Below are 22,134 nucleotides of genomic sequence, written 5' to 3'. Positions count from 1 at the left end.
TTTGCAGGCGGCAGTTGTAAGTACAGGTCTGTGCGATGGCCGCTCTAATTTAGCGCTGTCTGCAAAGCTGTCATTTCAGGAGAAGATTTACTGGGCTGAGACATGTGATTTATGTCAGACGGTTTCAGCTTTGCTAACTTGTGTGCGACAAACGTAGTTAACAAGCAATTAAAATCTTTGGTCCGTTGTGCTGGAAGCTATGGGATAGTTCCCCGGAGCCATCGTTCAGCATTATCCTCTCTTAAAAATCCTCATTTTGGAGGCTGGGAGGAATTTTGGGGACTGCCCTCCCTGGCATGGATGTGAATCTGTTCTTGGGAAGGGTATTTTTAATTCTGATTTTCTCTAGTTCCACTTGTTCCAGGGTTATGCTGTGGAAGTCTCTAGGTGATGAGAGATATCTACCACTTAGTGTCTGCTCCTGCACGCACACAGTGCTGTGGCTGTGGTCTGCAGCCAGTGGGAAGCACCATTACATATAATGACCCAAACAAACACATTTGCTGCCATCCCCTCTGCCAGAGAAGCTCCTCCAGGACCCCTCTCCCCGTCTGCTTTCCACTCCCCCAAGCTGGAGAGCTGGTGACCCTCTCGGTGATGCCCACACACCCAAATTGCTCCTGCCATACCCATCCTGGGAGCAGCCAGGCAAAAACCTGGGGCAACCACACCTGGATATGAAAAATAAATATTCTGGAGCAAAAATGAATTTGGGTCCATTGTTGCAGCCAACATCTCCTGAAGCTGCCACCATCCCGACACCGTGCTCCATCCTTCCCGCAGCCACGGCTGTCAGGGGCTGCAGACGCTGATGAGCAGTAACAATCCTTTCTGCCGCCTCCAAACCCGCTGTCAGGGCGAGGAGCTGAAGTCAAACTGCTCTGACTGAAGTGTGGCCAGCCTGGCTGTGTGAGCCCTTCTGCATGTTCGCGTGAACCAAACTCCTTTAAATCAGATCTAGTACTTTGGAGATAATTAGCCTCATTGCGTATACACAACGGCTCTCCCATGAATGATGCAGCCTTAATTACTAACGACAGGGCTGGTTTGTTTTTTTTTTTCCCTTCTGTTACAACCGTGAGTGAGGGTAAATACACACCTTCATGGGCATTTTTACCCCCTGAATGTTGCAGTCCTTTTTCCCCTTTCTTTTTGTGGTCTTTTAGATGGTACTTGAGAGATCAGATTTTTTTCCCCATTACAAAATGGGTACAGGAGGCTGCAGGCAGTCGGCGTTTTCTGTGTGTAGATGACACGCTTGCTAATACCTACTGTATATTTAAATCTCTTTTTCCCTTGTTTCATGTACAAACTTCAATTCATATTATAAATAATAATATCTTCATGTTTCTGCACTTTTCAACCTGTTAAAATCACAGGGAAACTTTATAGATGAGCGACGGCCCAGCGCAGGGAGCAGCCATCGGGAAACGCTGCATCTCACTGCTTACCCAATAACCACAGCTTTTATATATTCTTCCAACACTTTGTCCTGCTGGGACAGTGTTTATATGTCATGGATGAGTATTTGATGCTTAAAAACCAGCAAAGCCTTTCCCCTAACCCTTATTCCTGCAATCAGTCACTTCTGGCCCGCATGCAGAGAGCCTTGAGCAGGGGAAGTTGCTACAAGACGACAAACTCCAGTGACAGGCTTAGTTCAGATGTTTGGCTCCAGCCCAGCTTTACTAGTATTCAGCCAGGCTTTTCCAGTATTTACAATTTTCCTGGCTGTTTTACCCTCTCCCACCACCCCAGAGGCTGAATCCTTCCTGCCTCCCCAACAGTAAGCCAGGAAAATGCTGGGGCATCAGCTAATGAGGCGTTGGGAGGGGGTTTGTGCCTTGTGGTACACGCTGGGTAGAACAGATCTACTTCTGCTCCTTTAAAATGCTGGATGGTTTCCTCCTTTTCAAGGCAAAAGCTATATCCACGCTTTTGGCTTATCTTTTTTTTACCACGGGGCTGAATTGTCTGATCCTTTATACGCAGGACCTGGGTGTGAAGACCCAAGTAAGCCCAGGATTACAGTCAGCATCCCAGCACGGTCTGCGGCACTGAGCCGTGCAGCCTGTCCCACACACCAGGTTGGGAAGAGGGCACGTTTACTTAAAATGAAAAAATCCTTAAGGAACTAAATAAACCCTCTGGAAAAACTTCTTCTGAGCAAAGGTGATCCGAGCTGACATTGAGAATCGTTTGATTTACAATAACAGGGAGATAATATTTTGCTAAGCCTCCCTGTAATACAATGTGTGTCATTTTAAATTTCCCATTACACTGAGCAATCTAATAAATAAATGCCCCGGCTGCAATAAACATGAATCATTCAGTGTGGAGAAGCTCTCAGCAGTCCTGTAACAAAGATCTTCTTCCTAATGGTCTTTGGAAGTCACCGATTGATGTGACTTTCAGCTGAGTGGCTGTGAAGCAGAGGAGCCTGGCTACTGCCGGGCAAGTGCCTGCAAGATGCTGGGTCAAACTCTGCAGAGATTTAGTGACAAATCAGATTTACAAATTAGGGACGTGCTGCTCTGTAAAGGATACGGCTCAAGCCTGGTGATTAGCAAGTACGTGGTCGAATAGAATTGGCTCCCGGGGTTTTTCAGGGTTTTTTTTCAGTGTTTTAGAAAACAAAAGCAGTTGGTTTACATGCTGCAGCAATGAAAGCCACCTTCTGAGAACAAGAAAGAAGTTCATGTTATCTGTCCCCTAATTTCTGCTGTTAATCTTTCACCGGATTATGTGCACGTGAAGGTATTTTAGCTACCTTCTGCCCTCATGCCAATATTTGTTAGAATTTGGGATGGAATTTAATACGAGTAATGTTAGGAGAAACAGGTCAGGGTTTCAGATTAACACCAATAACCATAATGAGAACAGATGCTTATATCCATCTGGAATGTAGATTTAATATGTTAAATTCATAGCTCAGCCCATGAAATGCAATCATCAGATGTTTACTGGTCCCAATTTAATGAGCGATTTTGGATTAAACAGGGGCCAAACAACAGGCCACCAATCTATATTAAATCTCAGCAAAATGAAAATTGCAAAGATTTACTTAGGGTCATTACACAAGAAAATTTAATCACAACCTCATCCATAATGTCACATCGTCATCAGACTGATAATTGAAATGCCATGTGAGGGATTATGAATAACCCTCTGTTTATGAAGATAGCTTTCTGATTATCTCTGTGTCCTGTGAGTAACATAAAATATGATTTGTATTAATGTACATAGTCCTTGCCTAAAAGAAACCCACTGGAGATCTGCAGGAAAAGTCTGATTTTTTTACCTTCGCTCTTACTGACGGGAGATGTGAAGTGACCTTATTGCCACGACTCGAAGCCGCACGGTGAGGGGGAGCCTTGCGCACAGACTCGCGCTGTGTTTCGCGGCGTCGCGGGGAGACACAGCTTGCAGCATCCCTGCAGCTGTGTGGGTGCTATAAAGTATTCAGCACATGATTTTAGTAAGCAAACATTGATTCGTCTAGAATCAATATTAATTTTTCAGACTGTGTGTTCTCTGGGGCAAGAAATGTATCTTCCAGTATTTACTAAACACTTGGTACATTTGGGATGGTAATAAGAGCACACTGTTGATTTTGGCATGTTACAAAATATTAAACTCTTGGATATGTGATAATTATACAGTTGTGCATTGTACTGGGTCATACATCAGCCTACAAACAGCCACATTCCTCATAGCATTTCGTTTGAAAAGTCCATACAAATATTTATCGAGCGTGTGCTGAGGGACTCCCTGTTCCAGCCCCGAAGGCGAACGCTGAGTTGAGATACTCCAGAAACCACAAACGAGCAACAGGCTCTTCTTGTGACCAAGTGCGTGTGCTGCTGACATGCATGTGCTACTGACATGTGTGTGCTGCTGACATACGTGTGCTGCTGACACACATGTGCTGCTGACACATGTGCTGCTGATATAAATGTGCTTCTGACATACATGTGCTACCGACATACACGTGCTACTGACACACACGTGCTGCTGACACTCCTGTGTCGCTACCACCCTTTGCTTCCAGACTTAAACCTGCTTCATTATTTAGTTCCCATTGACGTGGTCCAGCCAGTCAGGAGATGATGCCCTGCTCTGCCACCGACCTCCCTGCTGGCCCTGGGCACGTCATCTCCTCCCCGTGAGATGGTACCATGAAGCCAGCGTACCCGGGTGCCGGAGATGACCCAAGACACTGTGAGCAGAACCAGTAAGTGCCCTGTGTAGAGGATGGGGATTCTCATTTTCTGGCCCCGCAGATGAGATCTCGATTTGAGTAATAAACTAAGCTTCCCCCTGCCAAGCCCAGGGCAGGAGTGAGGACAAACTGAGCAGCTCATCTCCAAAAATGTGGCCTCCTCCTCCTCCGAGTTGCCTGAGCTCAGTCTGAACATGTCACACCCTGGGGATTCAGCTCCATTTGGGGCAAGATCAGAAGGCCAGTGGGAATGTGTCCCATCCCCTGTTCAGGGCTGCTTTCTGTACCACTCTGTCAGTGCTGCAAAACTGATCACATCCGATGTGTTTTAATTGCCCTGCATGAATTAATTAGCCCCTTTGTCAGTGAACAATTAAGCAGCAAGCTGAGGAACAAGAAAAGCCAAGGCAGAATAAAAACCTGAGTCTCCTGCCTGTCAGACAGAAGCCAGCAGTCCCTGAGACGAGCATCTCACCTCCGAGCTGGGGAGCGGTGCCCATGGTGGGGCATCCGGACAGTCGGGTCTTTCTGTCACTGCAGGCCCAAACAAAAGTTTGGATCAACTCCCCACGTTGCACTTATTTATCCAAATTTTAAACAGCTTTAGCCATGTACATGCCCGCATGGAGAGGGATAAAGTTCCCACTGGATCTCAGCCCACGTTGAGCTTAATGGGCTCTGAAAAACTTCTGCATCTACCTCTCAGCTGTGCTCGCCCAGGAATGATGTTCCCCTCCGTAAATCATTAGTTTCCAAGCAAATCTGCGCTCCTCTTTCTTTGACTGCAGCAGGCATCAGGCAACCACAAGTGGAAAGAGACAGATTTTTCACCAGCAGTTAAGTAGGAGGTAGAAAAAAAGCTGCACACTTTGCAGGTGAAGGTTCCACCTGGGAAAAGGCTGGTGCTCAACGTTGGATGCGTAACCCTGAGGTCTGATACACTTACCAGCGTCTATGGCTGAGGATTCACAGAAAAAATGTTGCTGTGTATTCAAAACACAGATCTGCTCTATATATACATACAACTGGAGAAAGCAGTGGAGCAGCTTGATGGACCTGCAGAGGAATGTCACTGCCACTGCCCATGGGCACGGTTTATACATCGGTTTAGGTCAGAAGGTACCGGGAAATGTGATAAAAGCACAGACAAAACGGATATTGCAAGTTGTAACTACAGGGCTTGTTGGAAAACACAGGCTGAACTTCTCGTCCTGAGATTAATGCCAGGGTGCCAGGTCCTGGAACGGGGACGAGGTGGTTACTTGACCCCGACAATTGGCTCAGGAGAGCGGGAGCGCAGATGGAGCCCTTTCCGGCTGGGTGGCCCGGATCAATGACCGGACCCCGGCTTTCATTATTTACACAAGTAGCACAGATAAAGCTATTAAAAACAAGACATCCGCAGAGGATGGGGAACCATACGCTGCGCATAATTTACATCAGAGCACGCACCAGCACTAATATAACCAATGCAATTAAATGCAGATAAGTAGGTAAGACATATACCTCCATGGACCAAGGGAAGAGAGGACGTTATTTTAGAAGAAGTCCTTGTGATACTTCTGGCTGTCCAACCATTGGAAAAACAAGAACCATCTCCCGTGTCGGTGGAATTTTACCCAGGGTGCCACATACCCAACTACATCACAGGAGACAAGGTGCGTTAGGTGGCTAATAATGGGGTGGACTCTTTTTATTAAGTAGACATAAATGATAATGCCCCAGCACTTGAAGCACACAGGGATTTCCATCTGTGGGTGTTGGCAGAGCACACGGATGGGGAACCCCATAGGCAATGACACGGCTCTGATCATTTCAACATATGCTTCTTGAAGGGGATGATCCAAAGCTACTGTCACGAGACGAGGTGGTCTCTGAAATCACCAGAGCACCATGGCAAGGTTCCTTGGGAGGATTACCCCAGCCCTTAAAAAGAAATGTTTTTCGCTAAAGCCACAAAATATTCCCTGAGCTTCATTTACAGGCTGCTCAATCCCTTATTGGCCAATAGTGTTTTTATGGGGATTGGTATGAAGGAATGGACTGGGTCATCTCCTCTGTGCCTAAGGGTTAGTGCTTGTAGTGCCACCCAAAATGCTGAAAGATGAGCAGAAAATTTCTGCTACTGAAGGTGCATGACCCCAACTCTGTCCTGAGTCAGGAGAGAGATGAAGCTGTGGTGTTCGAGGTGGGTATCCATAGGAGGTAAGTTAGATATGACTCGAGCTTTCATCTAGGAGCTGTTTGGCCCTTGCTGTCTTCCACATTAGGTGTGATTCCACCAGAGATCACTGGCAGATGATGGCATATCTAGTGGCACATTTAATGGCACCCTGAAATGCCACTGGCCAGCTATCCCCTGCTGCCACTATGCAACAAGGTCCCTGCCTTCCCAAGGCGTGCATGAGGGGGTGATGTGTACCCAACACATGTGGGCTCTGCACACCATCTTCCCACGCTCACGTGCAAGAACCAGGCAGCCGTGCCCGCAGGCAGACAGGTACAGCCTCTTTCTTGGGATCCACGTGTTTAACAGGCGTAGCCAGCGTTGCGTCTCCCAGGCACCTTCTCTCCTGTGGGCTGAACCATATAAGCGTCTAAGAGCATCGTACCGCTGCCAGGCGATGCTTTGCTCCTGACAGATGTCCCTGGGCGATATTTAAACGCTGAGGGTCTAATCCTGCAATTACCCATTAGGGAGGTCACTACACACGCACCGACACAGCAAACCCGGGTGGGGACTGACGGCTTTCATTACTCCCTTCCTCTTTCCCAAACCCAGGATATCTTTCTGAGTTTCCCTGGACATAAGGCGCTGGAGTGGATTCAGCTTTGCGGTGATGACAGGACGCTATCTGCTACTCTTTCATTGAACAGTTGGGCTGAGTGTTGCCTTCCTTATTACCGAGGGTAAAAAAATAATGAGTCATTATTAATAGCCGCTGGCACGTAGGCAAAGTTCAAAGGTGTTGGGTGAGGGCCAAATTACGCACGTGCCCATGGCTGCGTGGGCACAGACGTGCTCTCATGTGTGCGTCTCCCTGTAGCTATGGGAAATATAAATGTAAATGCAAATACTGCTATGGGGACAAAGCTCTCCGGTGTGTAACAAGGCTTATAGGGCAGAATGCTTTAGTGAATCCCATTCTGTAAAAGTCCTCATCTGAAGGTGACAGCAGCCACAAAATGGAGGTGTTAAAGAGAACTGACGCATCAGATAAACTCCAGCTGTCGCCTCCAGTCAGCGCCTCTTCTCTTTCCCCTGTCTGGCCCTCTTCTCTTGGCTAATATCCCTAATGATTAAGATTGAAAACATTTTTTTCTTCTTTTGCTTTCAGCTTCAAAGGTTGATCTTTGTTTTTCTTCCTTGCCTTCTTTAAACAGACTTATTTCTCAAAGAAGAGGCAACTGAAACCCAGGAAATGTCAGTGGTTTGCTGCTTGATCTGTTTTTCTCTAGAAAGCTTGTAGGACACCTTTGGGATGCTTTTCTGTATCCTCCAGGTAAACACTGCTCCGACCCTGTGCTCAGTACTTTTCTTTTTCTCTCCCAACCCCTGTTTACAAGATCAAATGTGAAGCTTTCTTTTCTTGCTGCAAAAAGTCTTATAATACAGATCAGAGGACCCCAACCCAAAGTCTCTAAGGTCACACTTGGGTCACATCATCTAGTCTGAAACAAATGATCTTCACTGTATTTTCTGGTTGAACGTTTGGTGAGGTGGTGGGGGGTGGTCTGCAAACAACTACAAACTACTACAGTGGCCCCTGGTCCAAAAATTAATTGAACTTAATAGACTCTCTTTTTCAAACTGTTCCGTAGGGTGATTTTCTCATAGCTTAACTTCAGCCAGGGGAAAGAGGAGTCTGTTTGCAAGGACAATCACCAAGGAGTTAAAGGATGCTGCAGAAGCAGAGGCTGCCAGTTCAGGATGCAAATACACTACCCACTAACTCAGGGCTAAAACTAGTGTTCCTTGGTGGGTAACAGAGATTGCTGTGTGGCTCTTCTGAGCTGAGATGAAAAGATTTAGTTGAGATCCCTCCCAGGTACCCAATTTTTTGCATAGCAGACACTAAAAGCATTCCTGGCTCAAGTAACAGTGTCGGTAAGGACCCCTCTCCCTCAGCTCTCACAGCAGGGTAAGGCAGCCTATATGCAACCCTGTTGGGATTCACTCAAACTGCTAAACTGATCACCCTCTGTGTAGTGGCGAAGTATTTAGGACCTTTTGGGACACTCAATTTTGCTTCAATAAGCCCAGATGCATAAAGTTAAGTGTATGTGTGTATACAAGATCAAGGGCTTTAAATGGACAAACATTCATTGTCCTGCTAACAAACTGTCCAAACATGAACTAGATGTCCATCAGCAGATATATCGAGACACTGATCAATCCATCACTATGCCTCATGATGTTATTTTGTGCAAAGAAATAAAAACCTTTTAAATTAATTTCTACTCTTGTCTTGGGGTGCTCTGCAAAATTACCCAAGGGTGAAGAATGTCACTTACTAAAGTCTTATCCTGTCCAAGTAAAATGACAGATAAGTTAATGTAAACAATCTACCGTATTTTCCTTTAAATAGTCCACCATCAGTTAAGAAATCTCATAAAGAGAATGAAGCAATGAGAAAATGTCGTACAACTGATCCCTCGATGTTTTTTTACCAATAGTGGCTATTTTGAAAATATACTCTGCTTACCTACACGAACAACACACAGAGAAGAGTTAAAAGTGGCACATTATCTTTCCAATGACATATTTAGCCAGTTATTCAGGCTATAATGAAGCTGTGTAATGAAGTCAATGTCCTTGAAAGTTCTTCATCAATTTTTTTCTCATCTGTCAGCATATCCACTTGCCGACACAATATTAATTAAACACAACATTTCCTGGAGTGTTGAAGTGAAGTCCCATCACTGATAATGAACAGGTTTAGGAGAGTCACATCCCAACAAAATTACTTTTTAAACCAGCCTTATTAAGCAGAAAATTAGACCTAAATCACCCTACAACATCCTCATTAAAAGCCACTGATCCTTGGCTGCTTCTATGTTCTAACATCTTTAATTAGCAAACTGCTAGTCTCTCTGCCATGATAAATGCTATTAATCTTACCTTTCATTTGCTTTCTCTTAACCTATCGTTTGCCCACTTCAGGGAGACACACGCTTCCACCAGAATTCATTGTATTGCGTCTAACGTCCTTGTAAGGATGAAAAATGGGGTAGTCAGGGGTTAAACGTGATGACTCTCTCCGCCCTCACTCCATCACTGAATTTCAGGATTTGTAGATATCTTGGATGGCAGACTTGCTGTGTCTGAGGGGAAATTAAGTGTTTTCCAGGAGATACATATGGAACACTGTTGTCAAGCCTTGATAGTAAACCACAGTGCAACTGTGGATCAGTGTCCTCTCTGCTGCCCTACTTAAACCAGGGAAGAGTTATGGCCATCAGCTAAAAAATCTTCTTTCTGTCTGTGAAGGCTCCACACAGGGAAAAGAAATGCTTTAAAAACATGATTGCATTTTAGAAGTGCAGCTACTAAAGCTACAACCTTTGAGTAGCCTTTACAATGTGTGACAGCTTCACAGCTTCCTTAATATTTGTTCACAGAAGCTCCGGAATATATCAGGACAAATAACATAGTGCATTAGGCCACTTTCACATTGCATTAATCAGATGGAAGTATATAATGCAGTGCCATACGATGCATTCCAGCAATGCAGTATTATTTGCTGTGTTCTCAGGTACGTGCAGGGCTTTTTTCCAGTTTTTAACTGTGGAATCAGGACTTTTCCCTCGGTCCGTGCTGGCTGATTTTTGCAGTGTGTCTGTGCATCAGCTTCTTACAGCGAATAACATCACTGTGTTCAGCTCGCAGCTCCCGGGCAACAGAGAAGTACAAATTTGACCTCACCCACTGAAATATCTTGTGTGATAAACTCAGTTTGTGTTATTCAGTAGGTCTTTTCAATGGGTGTGTGAAAGAGGCTCTGACTGGGATTAACATTGCACGTCCTGATCACAGACACTGTCCACAACCTTCAACTTAAGAGCTTGACTCTGAGGTTTGTCAGCATAATTTACTCCATTTACCCCTATTCATTTATCTCTTTCCTTGTTATTATCCCATATTATTTAATGACCACACTTGCTTCCCACAGATATAAACACTTTCTCTTGGCAGCTTTAATGAAAGCTGCTTTTAATTTCGCGTTGCCTTGGGTTATTCTGACTGCTGATGGGCTGCTGCTTATTGGGGCCAGATTATTCTAACTGCTAGGAAACCCCAACCTTCTAAGCTCTCATTTTAAGTCCTAATTCTAGCGCTAGGCTGTAGGGCAGGGGGTTTTCTCACTGTCTTTATGTGTCTAAAAACCGGGCATCTGTTCTAAGCTACCTGTGCATCTTCTGCAGTCAATGCCAAGAGATAAGCATCCCCAGAAGGAGACTTGTCCACCTATTCCACAGTGACATGAATTACCCTTGGGAAACCATTATCTATTATTCCTCAGTATGGAGACAGCCCGGGCTTAATTAGTTGTCTGACTTTTAGACGCTGAGTTAGGTACAATACTGTGACTCCCAGTGATTTCTTTTTGGTCTGGAGCAGATGAGTCACGATTCGTATGCAAGAATCGTATTCGTGAAGCTGTGCTTCTCTAATGAAACCCTTCTCTCAGCCCCAATATGTTTCCATTATCTTGCCATCAGGAAATAATTTTTTCTCCTGCACGCAAAGACACATGACATGCTCATTTACTTGCACACATGCAAAACCAGATTAACTACTTCATAAATTAGTTAAAAGATTTTCCCAGAGAAAACGAAGAGGAAAGACATGTAATTTCCACTTCTCACCTCCTGAATGAATGAAGATACTCTGTCTGCTCTGTCCAGGACTACATAGACAGACACTAGAAATCAATATCACTGAATTGTGATGATCAAGTTTACGTGAACAGTCTATCCCAAGATATTAATGTTTTTTCTCTCAAAATTAATGGCCACAGTGTTTTTTTTTCATATTTGGGTTAAACTCCACCATCCTGTGCCTCCAAATTTGGGGTATGCTGATCCTGAATTTTAACAGCTGGGCCAAATGAAACCTCAAAGTCAGGGCAAAACCACATCTGAGTGGAAATGGATATCAGAATAATCTTTTGGTCCAACTCAAATAGAGCATTTCAGGCCAGCAGCTAGAATAACGTGGTGAATGAATCATAAGCAAGTGTAGCAAACAGACTGAAAGTCATGAGAGAATCATCAGAAGATTTGTGATGAAAAAATATCAGCCTTTTCCACGACTGGACAGGTTACGGGGCTTCCTTGTCCGAACAGATACCCCTCACATCACTACCAGGCTGAGCCACTTTCTGCTGGTCAAATCCCAACAAAACCCCAACCCGCAGCACCTTGGAGGAGCTTTTAGAAGTTTTTAGATTAAAGTGCAAAAGATGAGAGTTGCTACTACTGCAGGACCTGACGGGAGTTACACTCCCATGGAGCATACCTGCCACATGCAGAAATGAGCAGAGACACATCTTTTTGTCCGGGTTGAATAAAATCTCCTCTCTGCCTTACCTGGTCACCTGGGTTCTCTCCTTTTGACCAGACCACTCCTCATGTAATCTCCTAGAAGAGTCTTTAATGCCATCAGGGAGGTGAAAAGAGTTATTTTGTTTCAGACAATGAAAACCAGACATTAAAAGTGTTTCAGCCAACAGAAATGTGTGTGTGTGTGCCTGTGTGTGGTCAGTAATGGTGCTACACAGGAAATGTTGGGAAGGGGCAGAGAATAGAAATGAAGTGCTAGAAGTTGCCTGCCCAAATAACGCTGATCACAAAAAGTGAAATTCAGGAGGCTGGCACTTGTCTCATTTGAAAATGAGAATGCTCCCTGAAGTTATGAGAGTGACACTGGTGAAAAATTAGTGTAAGAAACGGATCAGCCCCATGGAGTGAAAACCAAAGGTTGGGTGTCAAACTGAGAGGGGAATTACAGGTGTGCAAGTATCATCACCTCAGGATGAGCGAGAGCAAACCAGGGCTGGTTCAAAACCAAAGGCTAGGCTCAAGTAGGGATGTGACTATATGAATTAAAAAATCCCTGTTAGAAATGCCCATTTTCCTTGCAAAAAGAAAAAGAAAGAGTTGTTCAGCCAGCGATTAGCATCTCCTCCTCCCACCACGTATCAGCCTTGTTTCCTGGGGTTACCAGCTTTGTGCAGGACCCTCTCTGAGGCAGGAGCCTGTGGCTCGAACAATGACAGAGACGCAGAGCAAGCAGCAAAGGACAGCCCTGCGATGACACTTCATGTTACAGACTGGTGCTTTCACAGGCAGAGCTGGGATCTCGGCCAGAGTCTTTGCCATCTCCCCCGTCTTGGGGCAAGAAGCGAAGGGTGTTGAGACAGGAGCTCAGAGAACCAGAAAGGTGTGTTTTGCACTGAGGGCATGTTTCTACAGCAAAGTGTTTCATAAACTCTGGCCCAGATTCTCCCCTATGACTCGACTGTGCTCAATGCAAGACGAGGACTGGAGAACAAAGGTGGCTTGAAGCCACCTTTATGCTTCTCCACTCTGGAAGCAGCTGGGGACTGGCTGGTCCCTGGGGTAGGTTCAAGTTGCCTCAGGCTAGCGTAGCAGCAAGAGATGGCTAGAAAATAGCCAAGACGTAGCTACACCTCCTTTTCCATTGGCTGTCACTGCTCCAGAAGGAACCAGGAGGTGACATGGGTGACACCAGCACCACAATAGAGACTCAGTCTTCCCAGAGACCCCGAGCGTGCGGAGAGAGACAGCAAATGTCAGCGGGGACGCTGCCGAGGAGGCAGCATAATGTGCGGCTTATTTAGGAAAGCAGCAAGCTAAGATCATCTGAATTCAAATATGGTGAGCGACTCACTCAAGTCAGTGTGTGTCCATGGACAAGTGCCTTGATCTTTTCTGTGCCTCAGGGCAAGGCAACGGGAGAAGGAAGTCAAAAGCAACAGAATTTCGCTACAATGATGAGATGCTGCTTCCAAATTTGGCTTAACTCTAAAAACAAAACCAAGTAAATACCTACAGACATGCACACCGGCATGCAACTCTCAATGTGGTCGAGAATTAATTTTTCACATATTTATATAGAAACTATTCTGTCTGCAGTCTGGATCAGAATCCCACCGAGGGCAGAAGCATTTACAGGGCAGATAATTTGTAAGAATGAGAACAAGCAGCCTCGTCCTAACAAGTGCACACAAGAGCTCAAAAAGGAAAGGAAAATCTCTTGCCCAACAAGGGATTTTGGGTTTGCTTTTGATAAAATAAAATGTGAGACAGACCCCAAATGTGTGCAAAGGAGAGAAACATTTGAGAAAAGGTGCTCTTGGCTGCATTGCTTACCCCCCAAAAAGGGTATTTGTGAACTGCTACAAGGGAGCAGCCGAGAGAGAGCCAAGGCAGACAGGAATAAGCGTACCCATGTGCTATACCCTCTCCCAGCACCAAGATTATTCTATGCAGTGCCACATTCAATTGCAAAAAGGACTGTTAGGAGTAATAGAGCTCCTGGAACTAAAGTGTTTTCTGTCCTCAAATCTTCCAGGAAACTGACTGAGGCAAGAGAGGGAAAAAGCCAAGGGGAGAAAACTTTGTTAGAAGTAAAATTATATTTTCTTGGACATTGGAAAGGATGTAAAACTAAGCCAGAGGCTTCCAAGTCAGCAGGCATTTTAACATTTTGTGAGAGATTTTCATCTTTTTTCCCCTACAGCCTCAGTTCTGCTGTAAACACCGAGCGCACCCACTATGGCTGTCGGCTGCATAGTTTGCTTTACACTGAAGCTGCCAGGAGATAAAAAAATACTTAAGGTAATGTAATTCACAAATCGGTGGCATAAGGATTTCTTCATGACACCTCTGTGAAGAGCACAGGGCATGACATTTATGCTTAGCAAATCAATAAAAATAGGATGCATGCATTTGGAAACCAGCAAAAGCCAAGATACCGGCTGGCTCTCCATCGTCCTTCCTGCAACGCTGCCGACGGCAGAATGGGATGCCAACACCCTGCCCTGCCCCAAGACATCACTTTCTTTTTTAAGGGTAAAATAAAATGATGAAAAATATTGTTCATGGGGTTGTCAGGTTGAATGGGTCAAAGCAGCTTTTCAGGAGACCGGTGGGTTTTATGCAGTGACACTTTCTTGTGCTGCACTCAAATGTTGTACAAAGTTTCATGAAAACATAATAAAAGCGTTCCAGTAAAGCCACCAACAATTGATGGAAAAAAGACTAATTGGGTAAATAAATGATAGAAATATGCACTCATGCGCGCACACATGCACGGGTGCAATGTAGGTGAAGACATTATAAACACACATCAACACATCACGCATGTGGATGTGCATGTTGCACAGATAAATGTGCCACACATTCAACCAGCTCTATCAGCATAACCTAATTTTGAAAGGTTTTTTTCTTCAATAATCAATGGGCTGCCCTTTGCTTGAAGGCAAATACAAGCACAATAAATTCCTTACTGGTATCACGGAAGAGGAAACGTTACTACAGACTGTAGAAAAGTTCAGCACTAGTAAATTCTGATAAACACCATTACTGTGATTACTGTTTGTGCAAAGAAATGCCTGCCTCATTGTCATTTCTCATACTACATCAAGCAAAGGCTGGTGGGGACCTAGAACTGCTGTCGCCCAACTGAATGTGACCTTTTTTGGGTGACTGCGCTGCGGTGGGGGTTTTCCAACTCCTCTGGGAAAGCGTTAATAAAAAAAAAAATGTGCAGGGATGCAACGTAAGGTTTTAATAAGTGCAGAAATTAAATAGATGAGCTTTTTGCTTTCAAATATCAGCATTGCAACTTTCCTGTCATTGGCAGGAGGAAAGGGAAGGGGCTAAATATCTTGGGATGTGGCGAGTTTTAAGCCACATAATGATGGCGATAAAAATCTATAATGTCAGTTGCCTTGTGGCAATCAACAAACATTGCGCATTATGCTTGCATCTTAAGGTTTGCGGCCAAAAAACAGATTTGCCTCTGTCTCATTAAAATAACGAATGCAGTCCGAATGGATCTGCAATGATTCACTGTACGTCACACTAAATCACACCGCTTTTCGGAGCCAACTGACTATGGCCTCATTACTTTAGACAAAAGTGGGCTTGGAGGAAAAACTGGGGTGATTTTTTTTTTGCTCAGCCACGTTTTTCCCTTTGAAATACTTAAGGCAAAAGAGCAGATAGTTTTTTCCCATTGGTAGCTGAGGAAGGTTGGGTTATATTCATAGTACAATTCCGTATCAATACACATAAACATACAAAACGTTAGTGTTAGCGTGGGGAAATAGAAATTAAGCAAATACAAATGGCATTAATGAAACAGATTTTAATGAACATGAATCACCGATGAAATTAAAGACTTAAAAATGAAAACAAGCTGTTAAATAATAATAAAAAATATATATATATTTTAACTGTTTCACTAGGGCAGGGAGTTTGAAAACCAGCATGCTCTCCTGTTCTGTAAGACATTACGTACTTGTGGTCTGTCTTCTGCAAGTCTTTGTTCTGCAAATTTCAGTACCTTAAGTGTAACAAAAAAATTAAAACCCATTTTTTTTTGTCTGAAACAGCTTAGCTAAATATCTCTACAAATTAATTTACTTTAATACTAAGATTAATCTATCTGGCCTTTGAGAATTATGCTCAAAACTGTTTAGCACTTCAGGAATAAGCGTTAACTCAGATTTTACTACTGTTAAATGCAGCTAAGAATATTTTTAAAATTTAACTAGATAATTTAAAAACTATATGTATTTATAAATACAAATAGAAACAAGAATTTGAGGCAACAGGTAAAGGAATGTGAATTTTTACCATGAAAAGATGATATAAAGTTCACGGTGAAAATCACACTTTGAAACATCTAAATGAATGGCAAAGATCTCTCAAATATATTCTTTGTTTTGATATTTCCATTTTCTCTTATGCACATATGCTTTACTGTAAAGAGAAAATACTTGATATTAAGATATTTCTTTACAAAAACCATGCAAACATATTACTAATTTGATAGCAAAATATTTTGTTATATACCCATTAGGTATTTTTTATTTCAGGTAAGAGAACAACTGCCCGAGAAGCATTCATGGAATGACTGATTTAAATGTTATAAATCCCTGAATTTTTCATCTCCCTTTGAACAGAATGCCAAAGGGGATTAAAGACTAAAGACATATCACAAACAAATTTACATTATTAAAATTACTGTAATAAGAGTCTTTTCTAGCCTTAATCAGGATTAGTGAAAACATAAACCCCCAACTTTTCTATTTAGCAACACTAATCAAAATTCTATCAAATGACAGACAACAGAGTAAAAGCAGTTTTGAAAATTAAAAATATTGATTGGTGAATTCTAGCATTCTTTAAAAATGTTTTCACCTAATTTGAGATCAGAACAATGACTTCTCTGCTGGTAATTCACACGGCAGGTAACAAGCACATGTAAAAATAAATTTCAATAATGCTGCAAAGTCCGACTTCTTGCTTTCAGGGGTGCGCCCAGGAAACACCCTTGTTTGAACGCACGCTAGAGAAGCAGAAGGGAAAAGTGCGATGTGGAATGCTTGGGTTTGTTCTCCTAAATTGTAAGCTAATTAATCCGAGGTGGGGAAAACTCGACTAGAAACCTGCCGTACGTGAGAACTCACCCTCGCAGGACACGCACCGCGACTCTTGCTGCTGAGCTGGCAATAAGCAGGTTTGGGCTAAGAACCGTGAAAGCTTTTAAGCGAGGTCTTTACCCCCCGCACCCGACGCTTTACAGTCACGCTACAAGGCTAATACAGTAAAGGGATAAAGCTTGTACAGATTGTTCTGGCCCTCTGAAGCCTCTTAAAGAAGGCAGCACTATGTTGGTCTCGGAAACCACCGCTGTGCTCTGGAGCATCAGGCCCCGTCTTGCTGTCACTAATATCACCAGAAATGCTGCCAATTAGTAACGCAGCAGCAGGATTGGACCCTACGTTCATTTTGCCCTTGTAAAATGTCAACTACTGCTTTAGAATGGAAATTATAGAAATGTACATATAAAGATCCGTCCCGAAAAGTGATCTGAGAACAATGACCAGCCACTTCCTGAAGTCTCAGGAACAAGCTTGGCAACGCAGCGATATTCAGATATTGTGACAGGAGGTCAGAAAATCAGCTATACAGATTAAAGGAAAACTGCACGGTTCTCATGGCTTCTTTCTAGGAACTCCAACAGATTTAATTTTTTGCTGTTATCTGAAGCAGACAGCTGCCTTCTAGGCCCCCCATCTTCAAACGTGTTCCTTCCCTGTATTTGGTTAAACAAGATTTTACCTGGCAAGCTCATGACTGATAACGTTAAACCCTGACTGACGCAGTGCAAATTAACAGCAGTTTCCAGCTGCCTATTAGTAAGGTTACACTGGCCAGTAAAACGTTAGTTTTGGTTAGTGACTAGAACTACACAGCTTACAAAAGCAACAGACAGTGGAGCAGCATCTCCTCTTGGCATCTCTTCCTAATGATGCCTCACACTGATCATTCTTGAAGTTTAAAGAAAAACTAAATGAGGTTAGAAAACAATATATTATCTTTAATTCAAAGTTGGCATTATGTTTTCTTCAAAGTATGAACATACCAGGATAACGAGTACATTAGAACACACGATCTGTATTCCAGTTCCATCTGAGCATACACCACAAATCCTTCTTGGGGAAAAAAGCGAGCATCATAACAACAACATTTGGGCAGAAAAAAAGATCTTCAGCATTTTGAAGTCCTCCCTTCATATTCCCCTGAAACACCAACTGGAAGCAGACATTTAAAACCTTACACAAAATAAGTTTTTTTCATGTGCCAGAGAAGGGGAAAAACAAATGACAAGTTGCAGGATCTCATCCCCCGGACAACCATGCACATTTGCAAGGTGAGCACCGATGCTTCACACACACAAACGCAATAATCAGACGCTAGTTTATCCCCTCCCAACAAAATCATCTTTCCAGCAGTATCAGGCATCCACTTGGCAGCAGTTTTAGCAGCAGCTCAGCACAGAGCGCAAATCACACTGAAATAGATGCCTCCCTGTCGACGGGAGATGCGAAGGGCTCGGTGTGGGTTTCAACTCTGCACGAGAAGAGTTAAAATCCTACAAGTCCGTAGTGGCTAGAAGCAACTCACAGGACTGAACCTTCGGATTAACTGAGAAGTTAGGCAACTTTTTTTAGTTTATTATTGTTTGTTGCAGGAAAAGTTATGATTGGACTTCTGTTACTTTTGAATTAATAGAACTGTACTTTAAGGTTGATTTTAATAATGATTTCAAGTTCTTCTAGTCTTGCTTTGATAAGTTCTACATTTCTGTTTTTAATACCTAGCCTTTTCACAGTACTTAGATACTCAAGCTTGCTAATTTTTCTATCAGGATTTTCTTTAATGCAGGTTTTATCTTCTGTATTTGAAATTCCACGTTCAGCCTCCTGAGATCATTTAATTCAAAGTGGGCTCTCAAAGAACCTTTTGAATATTTCCAGAACTCTCAGAAGGTGGACTTTTAGGATTCTAGGTAGATACGGTAATATAAGCAAGCTTTTTACTCATGTAAATGATAAAAAAAGAATTAAACAATCACTGTACTAAAAACCATTGTTCCAAAATTAGCTTGTCTCTAAGACTATGAAGACTTTTTTAGGATCTGAAATTAGTGAGCCATTTTTTTGAAAGAAACAATTATAAATGCCATTATTATTAGTGTAAGTCTTTAACCAAATCAAAGTCACATTTAACATGAAGCTGTTAAATATTTCATTCTCCAACTATTTTGGTTTTGGTGAAGAATTAACAGTTAAACTAATCTCTATTTAAATATTCCCAACGGCTCAATCTGCTATAATTTTAACCAGAAGTAATAAATGTTTACGTAAAAATCATGATTCTCCATTAAACTGACCTTTTTCCCAAAATATTATCTAGCAACAACTCAGTCTGCAAAATTTTAAATGACATTTGCTGATTTGCAGTTTCCAGTCATTTTTGCTTCAGTAGTGGTTTTGGTCGGCTTTCGCTTCATCAGATGCCTTTTAAGAGTATTTTCAAGACTTTCTTTTACAATAAAAGGTACAACAGATGAACTGTTATGTAAAACTATTCTGTAAAAAAAGAAGAAATGAAGATATAAAAATGGAAATGAGCAGGAACCAGTTTTAAACATATGTCTTTATGAATGAGGCTCAATCACACACTTCATTTTCCAAACACAAAAAGTCTTTTGGAAATGTATTAATTAAAATTAAGTGCCATAGACAAGCAGCTTTAGAGGGATGGCAGTCCTTTTCAAATTAGCATAACACTAGCGACAGCCATGGAAATTGGTTTAATAACCCTAAATAGTTACACCCCACTTCTAACACAAATGGCCATGGACAGCTCTAGCCCCTCAGGCTGCGACTGTACCAGTTTATGCGGTTGCTCTGACATTGGGTGGGTATTTCAATCTGAGCAGAAATCACCGAATGCATTTCAATTATTATTATTATATAATGACTAGTGAAGCATACAAGGCACCAAAGCGTTAAACATCATAAACCAGAAAACCAAAGTAAACCAACACAAGCAACATCAAAAACTTAGCCAGCAAGGGACTCACTTCGTAACTTGTACCAACACAGTCAATACTTGGCAAGAGATTATTAGTTTAATCATGATATTAAGTGGCCCAAACCCCACACGTAGGTCTAGGGTCAAGCTGTAAATAAAACAGAAAACCAAGCCAAAGGGATAAAGCAGAGCCTTTAAGCGATTTCCTTCCCTGCCATGTTTTACACGGGTGTCCTTGTAGCTAAGCTGGATGCTACAATAACCCCTTTTTAACCCCACTTTCAGGGCACAGCGTTCTCCAGCATGTGTCAAAATACACAAGCTAAATCTCTACATACTTAACTCCAAATGTAAGGCATAAACAGCATTTTTTTTTTTATGTTCACAATTCATGAGAAACTGGAGAAAAAAACCAAATCTCTGCTGATAAGGAGGTGAATGTCCACAAGCTTTTTCCAAATGTTCCAATCATTCACCTAACTTCACAAAGCTGCTCCTCGGTAAAGTGCTGCCACGTCCGTCTCCGCTCTACCTTACTTCAGGGGGGGTTTTGCTTCAACTGCCAAACGGTTTTAGAGATATGTAGGACAGAGAAAGTGGTTCTTCATGTCTTTTATTTATTATAAATACATATAAATATGTTAAGTGACCTTTTGCTTTGTTTATCATGAGCAACGACTTTGGAAAATCACCTGGAAAACTTAACCAAGCCGAGAAACAGGCAAAAAGCAAGCATTAGCATACAATCACAGGTTCCTCTCAGTTCAAGAACAGGTCAATGTTTTTCTTTTTTTTTTTTTTTTTGAAGAGGAAAAAGAAAAAACATCTTATTTTGAAGCATCTAAAGTTTTATCAAGAGCACTGAACCTCCCCCCTCCCATGAGCTGACCAAATGACATTTTCATTTGGATTTGCAGGTACAGTTCAACCCCAGCTGGCTACATAGGACACCCCCCCCTTGTTTCTGAACCATTGCATAGTTTTGCAGCTGGATTTTGCTTCCCCCACCCCTTTAAGCTATTTTTCACACAGGTTGATCGTGCCAAAGAAAACTCACTGAGGTTTCCTTTTCCAGATCTCTCTCCCTTTCCCTGGTTTTCTATAGTTTAGTTTAAAAACTGCTCAAAGACTTTGTAGATCAGTGCAAGCGAAAAAGCAACATTATGCTCACAGTCCACTAGCAGGGAAGGAAATAACTCTACAGATGAAGTTGCATCTGAGGGGTAACTAAAAGTTGAAGCTGGGTGGTTTTGGGGTCCACATAAACTGCCAAGTATTTCCAAATGGGCTGTGGGGAGGGGAGGATGTTTAAGAGAAGCAAACAAAAAGAAAACCCAGACTTAACTGATGGTAGGAAGCCCGGGTTGATGGTAATGGAAAGAAAAGTGCACAGAGAAAAAAAACAAAGGAAAATAAAACCAAAAAGCCCAAAGAAGCCAGAAGTCAAGGCTTGTCATTACAGTGTTTGCAGAGGGCGGAGGTGGCTCCTGTGAAGGCAGTGCATTTCTCGGGGCAGCCGGGCAAGGCCGCGCCGCCGAAGGGGTACACGGCCGACTGTCCGAAGGGGTTGAGGGTGGCGGGCAGCGGGGTGCTCAGCGTCTGGCCCTGGTTCAGGTAGGCCACCAGCCGCCGCATCTCCTCCAGGGCCTGCGCCTGCATGAGGATGTAGTTCTTGGCCAGGAGCAGGGTGGCGATTTTGGAGAGTTTCCGCACCGAGGGGCTGTGGGCGTAGGGGATGACGGAGCGCAGCCCGTCCAGGGCGTCGTTGAGGTCGTGCATCCTCCGCCGCTCCCGCGCGTTGATGCTGAGGCGCAGCGAGCGCTGCTCCTTGGGCTTCTTGCCCAGGGCTCCCCCCTTCAGCTTGCCCTCCCGCTCGAAGCCCGCGCCGCCCTTCACCCCGGCCTCGAAGCCGTCCTCCTCGTCGCCGCTCTGCTCGCCGCTGCTCTCCGCCGACTTGCCCAGCGCCCCGGGATGGAAGTCCGCCCCGCCGCCCCCCGGGAAGGACCCCCGCGGGCCCTCGGCGCCGCCGCGCACGGCCCCGTAGGCGAAAGCCGACGGCCCGTAGCCCGGGGCCAGCGCCAGGTACGCCTCGCCGCCCAGCGACTTGAGCTCGGCCATCGCCTCGGCGGGGACGGGGGGGAGCCGCGCTCCGCCGCCGCTGCCTCAGCGCTGAGCAGGAGGAGCCGGCCCCGCCGCTCCGCGCCGCGCTCACCCGGGCTGGGGGCGGGCAGTGAGGCGGGCGCTGGCCCCGCCGCCCCTTATATCGC

The 22,134-nt window shown here is 43.8% G+C and overlaps 1 protein-coding gene across 1 annotated transcript; it reads right to left on the bottom strand.

Annotated features, from left to right (window-relative positions):
- Window positions 1-21,310: 21,310 nt before the first annotated feature.
- BHLHE23 (basic helix-loop-helix family member e23) lies at window positions 21,311-21,985 on the bottom strand. The gene has a single exon (XM_068416417.1). The coding sequence runs from the start codon at window positions 21,983-21,985 to the stop codon at window positions 21,311-21,313; it is 675 nt and encodes a 224-aa protein (XP_068272518.1).
- Between the last annotated feature and the right edge of the window lie 149 nt (window positions 21,986-22,134).

This window comes from Nyctibius grandis, chromosome 19, assembly GCF_013368605.1.
Source record: "Nyctibius grandis isolate bNycGra1 chromosome 19, bNycGra1.pri, whole genome shotgun sequence".
Taxonomy (NCBI): domain Eukaryota; kingdom Metazoa; phylum Chordata; class Aves; order Nyctibiiformes; family Nyctibiidae; genus Nyctibius; species Nyctibius grandis.
Note: the sequence above shows the minus strand (reverse complement) of the source record. Positions and strands in the feature narration are given on the sequence as shown.

Bases quoted from the DNA above. Each gene is read 5' to 3' on its own strand.
- BHLHE23 (XM_068416417.1), bottom strand. From the start codon at position 21,985: ATGGCCGAGCTCAAGTCGCTGGGCGGCGAGGCGTACCTGGCGCTGGCC.